This window comes from Polypterus senegalus, chromosome 1 (genome assembly GCF_016835505.1).
Source record: "Polypterus senegalus isolate Bchr_013 chromosome 1, ASM1683550v1, whole genome shotgun sequence".
Classification (NCBI taxonomy): domain Eukaryota; kingdom Metazoa; phylum Chordata; class Cladistia; order Polypteriformes; family Polypteridae; genus Polypterus; species Polypterus senegalus.
The window spans coordinates 96842709-96851606 of record NC_053154.1 but is presented as its reverse complement, the minus strand read 5'-3'; the positions used below and the strand labels follow the sequence as shown (position 1 = coordinate 96851606).

At 34.5% G+C, this 8898-nt stretch overlaps 1 protein-coding gene across 3 annotated transcripts in view; it reads right to left on the bottom strand.

The window, feature by feature from the left end:
- Positions 1-510: 510 nt before the first annotated feature.
- The window catches only part of ano3 (anoctamin 3), a 398850-nt gene continuing 390462 nt past the window's right edge, over positions 511-8898 (bottom strand). For all 3 annotated transcript variants that reach the window (XM_039753659.1, XM_039753677.1, XM_039753668.1), the window contains 4 exons: positions 8046-8193; positions 4284-4364; positions 3850-3955; positions 511-2328 (listed from right to left, as the gene is read on the bottom strand). In XM_039753659.1, coding sequence (XP_039609593.1) covers positions 2146-2328; positions 3850-3955; positions 4284-4364; positions 8046-8193 — 518 coding nt within the window. In that variant the 3' untranslated portion in view covers positions 511-2145. The remainder of the gene's footprint in view (positions 2329-3849; positions 3956-4283; positions 4365-8045; positions 8194-8898) is intronic.

The window sequence follows — 8898 nt, the reverse complement described above, 5'->3', positions numbered from 1 at the left end:
CCATCAAGCAGCTTAGCAAAACAGCCTGGAAATGCCAGAAGAGCAAGAATTTCTTTATTTAGCTCATCTTCTTGTGCCCACTGGATTATCTAATGTTGAAGGAAAAGTGGAATATCCATGCAGCGATAGACAGAATAAAATATTTAATTTTATTTTAAGTAAAACGATTTTATTTACTTCAGTTAAAAATGCACTAAAAAGCAAAAAATATATTTTTCTTTAACCACAATTTTCGTGGTTGTATGAGACTACATACAATTGTGGGGCACACATAAGTAAAAACAGATCATATGCTGCTTAGATTAGATCATATAATAATTTTTCCACAAACATTAGTAAGTTTTTCTTCACAAAGAGAACCATAGACACATGGAATAATTTACTAAGCAACTAAGTCCTAACAGTAGGATTTTAGGGGCTTTCAAAACTAGGCTTCATGTTATTTTAGATGCATTAAGTGGATAAGACGGACGAGCTTTGTTGGGCTGAATGGCCTGTTCTTGTCTAGCTTGTTCTAATGTTCTAATATATTTTTAATAAACTAGTAGTAGTAGTCATATTGTTGCAGTGAAATTCTTACATGTATGTTCAACCAACATGTAACCAGTCAAAAGTTTGCAGTTTTTAAAATCATTTTTCAAAAGCATAAGCTCTTGACATACAGAAGATGCCAAATCAGTAGGATAAAGCTCAGCCAGCAGCACCCTCTTCAGGGGTGAGGAAGCCTAGTTGAACATGGAAGATAAAGTGCAATCTGGCACAGTCTGATACTGGGGGACCCTTCAGCTGTGTAGAAGAAAAACTGTGTTGTGTGCTAGGAAGCCTTTCAAATCTTCTTTATTCTGATCTTCACAGTGAATACCATTGGAGAATGCAGACTTTTTTCTTCAAAACATTCCTATCCTAAACCTATCTTTTTTTCTACTTTCTGCTGTTTTAATTTTAAAAATGTCCTGAGCCAGCCAAAACCACTAAGTATTATTTATCAGCGTGAAAAACATAGTGACACTAATACTACTGCTGTTTATTTTACAGTGCAGGCAGGACATGTGCATAGTCATTTTATGGTGCCATAGTAATTAAAATGCAGCATAGATTCATATCTGAGAATATTATTACTTACAAGGCTACGGGAACCCGCATCTGGCTGTAACCCTGTTTCAGAGGAGAATGACAAAGACCACTTCAGGGTTGAAATGAAAGTAGAAGATGGTGCTTTAAAGTGCCTACAAAGTAATGTGCTTAGTTATACTCTGATCATGCAAAACTATCTGTTACATAATAGCATTAATTCCTGCTAGATGTACAACAATACGCTGATATGGCTGACAGCATCATATTACAATATTAGCAACAGTAGTAACAGTTCAGCAATATTACCAAACCACCATGCCTCCCAAATAGCAGAAAAATAGCACATAAAAAAATAAACTTCAGAGAGCCATCTCACTCTCTTTTAAAGTGAAGCATTCATTGCTCATGAGATGTCCTCTTTCATTGCTTAAAGAATGCTTGTTTAGCTTAAGTGCCTGAACGGAAGCAGAATAAAACAATACTGCATGTAATAAATACCTGCATGCTTTGAGTCCCCACTTCAAAAGGGTGGGATGTACATCACCACAACCAGAGCTCTAGATGACATTCTGCTGCATGCACTTGCTCAGTCTGTGAAGCCTTGAAACAAAAGGCTATTAGCGTCAAGGAAGGACCATATGAAATTTGTAGCAAATCACAACCTTTCAGCTCTGCATGGTTAGGGCGAGTTAGAATGGTGGCAAAAGATTAAGGACAGAAATTTTTTTAGGCATTATTTGCATGGGAGAAAGACATCACTGTGGTAAAGCACAGAGATGGTTCTGCATAGTAAATATTAAAATAAGCTATGTGAGCATTACATTTTTTGTCTCACAAGCATTTAGCATTCAGTTTGGCTTGTCGGATCAAAGCAGTAAAACACAACTTTACGCTACACTTTTTTTTTTCAACTCTTTGACTGCTGCTTGCTGATCTGCAAGGGTTTTTATTCTCAGAACAAGAAAGCAGCAGTGGCAAGTCCTCCTTCCATCCTTTTCCCAACAACCCTGGATGCACTCTCTCTGTCAAATTATTCAGCTTTCATATGGCAAAAACATTGGCATGTCTTGACTAAGGCCATTCATGATGATATCGTTTGCCATTTTTCTTCCTCTCTTTTTGAAGGTGTTCCAGCTCTGCTTCATACATCATCTCCTGGACTAGATATTTTTCTCGCCTCATGCGGTCACAGAGGTCCTTAGGCATATCCGGAATTAAGTAGGCAATGAAAGATTTAATACCAAACACCAGGTGCTGCAAACAGGAAGAAAGACCTATTTAGGAGAAGCTGAATAAAATCAACACAGTAACATTAGATATTACACAATGCCCAAAGATACAAATCTAACGCTAAGTCTTTTAAAGCCTGTTTTCACATTGGTGTGACAGGACCCTCCTAACACAGTTTTATAATTTTGTTTTATTTTCTCATATACTATGTAGTACATAACAAATTTGCAAATAGGGACCCATCATGCTAGGGTTTCTGTTGTTCTTATGCTCCACTTTAAAGGGAGAACTGACAAAGCAGAGATTGTATGCAAGAAGGGACTCATGGTTTAAAATATTGTTGTCTTAGGAATTTAATAACAGATTTCCTTTCCAGACTCCAACATTTTTATGATTATCAACAAAAGCTTTTTTCTAATTAGAAAAGAGGAATTTGCCTGTGTGTGTATGCAGTTCCAATGTTATACTGTCAAAGGCTAACTTTAAATATGCTTGATTCAAGATTACTTACTGTTCAGAGCTTTGATAGAACAGCAGAAACTAACAATAATAGAAAACAAAGAAATTTAGAAGAAGCTTGAGTGAGCCCCATTAACAATTGGAAAAGAGCACCCCGTTTAAAGCAAAAGGATAAACACTCATCAAAATCTCAAGTAACTCAAAATATACCACCTGGAGATGTCTGTGTAAAACCATGGGAGTGCCAGGTTTATTTATGCTACACATGAACTGAACAGATTCAGAAATACTGCAGGTGTTAGAAACTTATAAAAAATATTCCCTTTTACAAGCTTGTTGTGTTCTAATGACAAAACATAATGGGGTATTTTTTTTTTGTTATCAGTAGAGAGGAGTGAAACAGGCAAGTTTTCTTTCACATACAGTTTCACCAAAGTACACCAAAATTCATTTTCCATGAGATTTTGCAATTGTGAAATGCAAAACTCACAATGGAATTTTTAGTGGTTTACAGTATTTTATAGATGGCAAAGAAGAAATGCTGCTCCTCAAAGCCTCACTCACATATATATATATATATATATATATATATATATATATATATATATATATATATATTAATTACTTGATAGTTTGTAGCTATTTGTTGTATTTTGTCAGTGGTATCATTTCATTTTTGCCTTTTGTTCTTTAAGGCATGGTGGCACAGTAGTTAGCACTGCTGCCTCACAGCTTATATCATATTTTTGACCACAATAATCAGCTAAGCATGATTAGCAGATGATTCCCTAGCCCACAGGGACAATTAGAACACCACTATGCCATTACAAGCCACTTAAAACCAGTTCAGTTTCTCCAACTATAATAACTTCGCAAATCACTTCTTGAATAATTCTGTATCTGAATATCTATATAAAAGTTTCACATTTATTGATACCCATGTTTCAGTTTGATCTGTTTAGACAAAACAGCTGCAACCATAGCAGTTTAATTTCACTAGTACAATGAATCGTTACATGTCAAACATGCCATTATAGCATGAAATAGGCTAACAGTTTTAGAGCATGAAGATCACAATATGCTGACCTCAAATACAATGATGAAGGCGAGCCTAGCTGCTAACACATGCCAAAACTGTAGTGTGAAATCATAAGGAGCAGAGCTCCATGGTGGTGCCCTGTAGTCACGATATCTGCAGTGAGAAAAATAAATACACATTAGCTCACATATCAATTGTTGTATTTACCTTTGATTCTAAGCGAGACACTTCAAGTAGTGAATTATAATATTAAGACCAAATATTTTAGCGAGTTGAATAAATATCAATATATATTTACAGTGTGTGCCAAAAGATGTATTTCAACTTACACATGATTACATTTTTTTTTCCTTTTTGGGACACAGGTTCAACAGGACAAAGCCTAAGACTAACTCACTAGCCCATGTATTTTCCTACAGGACTCTATGAGGTTTCAAAGGCAAAGAAATAAACAAAGAAGGTCAGAGAAATCAATACTCACCTACAGTATCCTGTGTACCCATTGCCAAGCTCCGCCATATTGAATACAGACAAGCTGCTGTTCACATATCCTTTTAAACATCTTGCAATAGAAGAAAGAAATCAGAATTAAAAATGTACCTTTTTCTACGATTCACTTCAAAAATATTTAACAAAAATTATAGAAGGAAAAATAGGATTTAATAGAAGAACGCTTTCTAGTTTTCAAGACTTGTAAACAGTCCATTGATGTAAGAATAAAAAAACAAATCATAAATTGTAAATATTTGCTAGGTTAAAGTTGCTGATTTATTTAGGATAAATAAATAAATCTCGCTGAAAAAATAATTTGTTATAGCTAATTTTTTTCCAGCTAATGTGATCTGAATATTCTTCAGATTTTAGAGTCTAGTGTTTTGCACTAATTCTTTACTTTAAGAAAGATACAAATATTTTAGTTATTTAATTATCAGCATGTCACACATTCATTTTAGGGTCTCAATATTCTGTTGGTGAGTAGCTAGGATACATAACACCATTACAAAGCAATGCCCTCCAAGAGGCACTATACATCAGGCCATGAAGGTTCCACTATGAAACTTTCTGAGATTACAGATTTAAATTGTGAACAATTTTAGTCTTCAATTTGTGAGTATTCAAGTTAATGACTAATAATTTCCCATTACTCGATATGGTTTTTAGTCTTAGCACTTTGATTTTGATGATATATTGCAAAGTTTTGGTAAAAACTTTATTTATGGTTTAACACCCTCTGGATTTTGTTTCTGATAGCAATATTTTGGGATTCTAGAAAACTGTTTTTGTTCTAGTTTTACAAAAACACATACATCTCCTGGTCTATTTTTAACAACACCTTTGTGGTTACTCATAATCCACCATGCTAACTGAGAAGAGCTCTGCTAGAATTATAAAAAGGGGAAGCAACTCTTTGCTGCAGTCCAGCTGAACCACTTTAAGTATTCTCGACTGGCATAATTAAGTGACAACTCAGACAAAAGCAGAATTATAGATTAGAATGTAAGGAGTGGTTCTTGTGTTTATTCCTTCTCACAATAACCATAGAAATCAGCAGAAGACAGCGGAAATGGGTACAGAATGAGGAGACTTTGTGCTGGAAGGCGGTTTATCTTATTTGAATAACACATAAAAATACTGTGATAGATGGTCATGCCGGCGTTGTCGGGTTAGGGTGGTATAATGTACTGTTGCTAGAGAGTGTTTTTTTTTATTTAAACCAACATTTTAAATGCATTTTTATTTAATATAGTATGGTTTTATTTGGACAAAGCTTTATTTAAATAGTGTGCATCACTTGCAGAAATATAAAGTACTTGTTTCTATTTAAACAAACTAAGCCATTATTGGACTCTGGACATTTATATGTAAATAAATTCCTGACTGCAAACAGTAGCCTACAAAAAAATAAAAGACTGCTTAGAACAATGAATTGACATTTTTAAAAAAACTAAGAAACATGATGGAGGGTCCATAACAGTCTTGGGGGTGCTACCGAACATGTATTCAGATGGAGTACTTGTGGTGGTAATAGAGAAAAACATTTTTACTATCTTTGACAGCTTAGAAAGTCTATTTTTGTTTCTCTTCCATCAAATAAAGCTTTTGAAAGCTTGTGTGGGCTTGGGCACAATTTCATTGGTCCTATTGATCCATTTAGGTATTATCAGTGACACTTATCCTTGACACACATTTATTGTTTTTTAGTGTTTGTTTTAGGTTTATTTTTTGTGTTTGATTACATTTTACCAATGCAGGTGCTTTGATTTATTGTTGACATTTTGCAACATAAAAAAAAAAATCAATTACCATCAGATTTTACAGGAATAAGTAACATGTCAACGTGATGATCTAGTTAACCATCTACTAGCACAAGCCTAAGAGAAACCAAATAAATAGCACATACAATGATTGTAAAGGATTTGTTGTGAAATTGGCAGATATGTTTGCATTGTTTGTGTATTATGTCTAATGCAGAATGACAAAAATACATCTTCAGCATGGTCGTCCCTGGTGTACCCAGCTGTGATCAGCTTGACTTAGATATGTTTGCAAAGAAACCCTACAGTTCTTCATTATTAGAGTCTGATTCCTGTCTCTTCTTGCTCATATGCTGTAACAGCCATCTTCTGAATATAAACAGGTTAAAGAACTTAATTGACCCCCAAGGGTGAGTCACAATTCAGTTATCATTAGCTTAGATGTTTGGCTGCTGCAGATTCATAGTGACTGGGACTCAGAATACTAAGACCGCATTGAAGGAGGCACAAGAGCACTTTTACATAGCGACTGTTAGGTAACAAAATTTGTTAATATTATGTGCTGCCATTTGTGTTGTTTTTTGTGCTACACAGGGTATGCTATATGTGTTATAATGAACATTTCAGAAAAAACTTCCAATGTACACGGCAAATAAAGTGCAAAAGAATACGCCACCCAAAAATTATTAATATTTAACTTGCCCACGTAGTTAACAGTGATTTTTTAATCTTATTTTTTCATGCAGAACAATGATAAAAAAAAGTTTCTGATTCAATTTAAGGTTATGGTGATTGGAGAGCAACAAACAATATCAAAACGTCAGTGAAGAAAATCGCATGTTACTTATTTACATAATCTACATGTCAGGTCATCCAATCACATGTTCACAACTTTCCAAACAAATGTATTCATACTAAAATATTGTTAAATAAGTCAATTCTATAAAATGCTCTTGTGAAATGAAAATGTAATGCACTCTGATACAGTATGCTTGAGCATTTGAATTGAAAACCCTCCAAAATTCACTGGTCAGGAGTCTAGCCCAGTAACATCTTATTAATTGGCTAACATTGTGTTTCACATAATATTGACAGTGTAAAGTTCAGTGTAAGACGTGTACAACTAAAGATTAAAAGTTAAAGAGAAGTGAGGGAAAACATTATCAGGAAAAGAATATGCCATTGCCATTATACATATTCAAGATACTTCAACAATCAGCAACAACAACATTTATTTATATAGCACATTTTCATACAAAAAATGTAGCTCAAAGTGCTTTATATAATGAAGAACAGAAAAATAAAAGACAGTAAGAAATTAAAATAGGTCAACATTAATTAACATAGAATAAGAGTAAGGTCCGATGGCCAGGGAGGATAGAAAAAAAAAAAAAAAAAAAACTAAAGACGGCTGGAGAAAAAAAATGAAATCTGCAGGGATTCCAGACCATGAGACCGCCCAGTCCGCTCTGAATCAGGTCAAATTATGCCTGCAGCTTCACAACCTGCCGACAAATAATCTAAAGAATTTTAAATGTATGTCAAGGCATCAAAGTTGTCAGATATGGAAAAATGCAATACATTATACTAACAGCATATACAGCACACATTAGTCAAACTGCATTTTTCATGAAATGATTAGCTGTTTCTGATGCTTTTGTACTTCAGATAAACTCAGGCTTTGCTTTAAAGTTTTCATTTATAATAATTAAGATAAATGAGATGACTTAACTTTACTCAAGGATAATTAAGACTGAAAGCCTGAGGTGAAAGAGCCGGAAGGCACACTGTGAAGGAGTAATTTGTGCAAGGTGATGCTTTAGAGGTATGCTGTCCCTATTAAAATGCTATTGGTATGGGGCATCCTGTCAAAGTAAGCCTTCATAACATCTCAGACTTGTTAAACATTCTCTTAAACATTTTTGCTATGTGCATCATAGCATCTCAATATCTGCAGTGTCAGTTAATAAATTATAGTATCCTCTTACTTTTCTTGTCTATAGCCCTGGTCTTGACACGGGCCATACTTGAAAGCATAGACAAATCGAGGGATGTAGTCTGAGGTAATGGCAATTACAAATGCATTTGTTATGACAGCAAGGACACCTATTCCTTCCAAAATTCCATACCAGATACCTAGAGGTAATAAAAGACAAAGAGAAAATTAGTGGAATTAGACATTTTCTTGAAGCTTCTGGCAGAATGAAAGTGTCATGACTATAAGGGACAGAAGTAGAGTAACTCGACTAGCAAAAATTTTGTGTTGATGCACTGGCATGATTAGTCACGCTACAGATGTTAGTTGTACAGTTGTACTAAATAATAGTTTTACAGTGTTCTCCACCATACTTTATCTTAACAGTCTTAGGACAGATCTTTGTAATACCCACTGTCCATAATGATAACATATTATTTTAGATCCATTGCATGGGGAAATTCTGGTAATATTTAGAAAGCTAAACCCAGGGAAGATCATTTATAACATGTAGTATACAGGGGGTCCTCAGGTTACGACACAGTTCCGTTCCTACAACCGTGATGTAACCCGAAATTTGGTGTAAGTTGAAACACACCCTAGCCTAAGGTTCTTACCTATCCTAACACATTTGCAAATTCATAATCTAGAACATAAAAACACAACTAAGCCACAGATAAAGAAAAAGGACATTAATATACTGTACCGTACACTGTACTGTAGTAACAGAAAAAATGAGTGTAAAAAAATACCTTTATTTCTTCTCACGTTTCAATTATTTTAAGTTTTTATGGGAGTGAGCATTGTAAACTCGAAATGGTGTATGTCAAGACGTTGTAACCCGAGGACCCCCTGTATTATTAAAT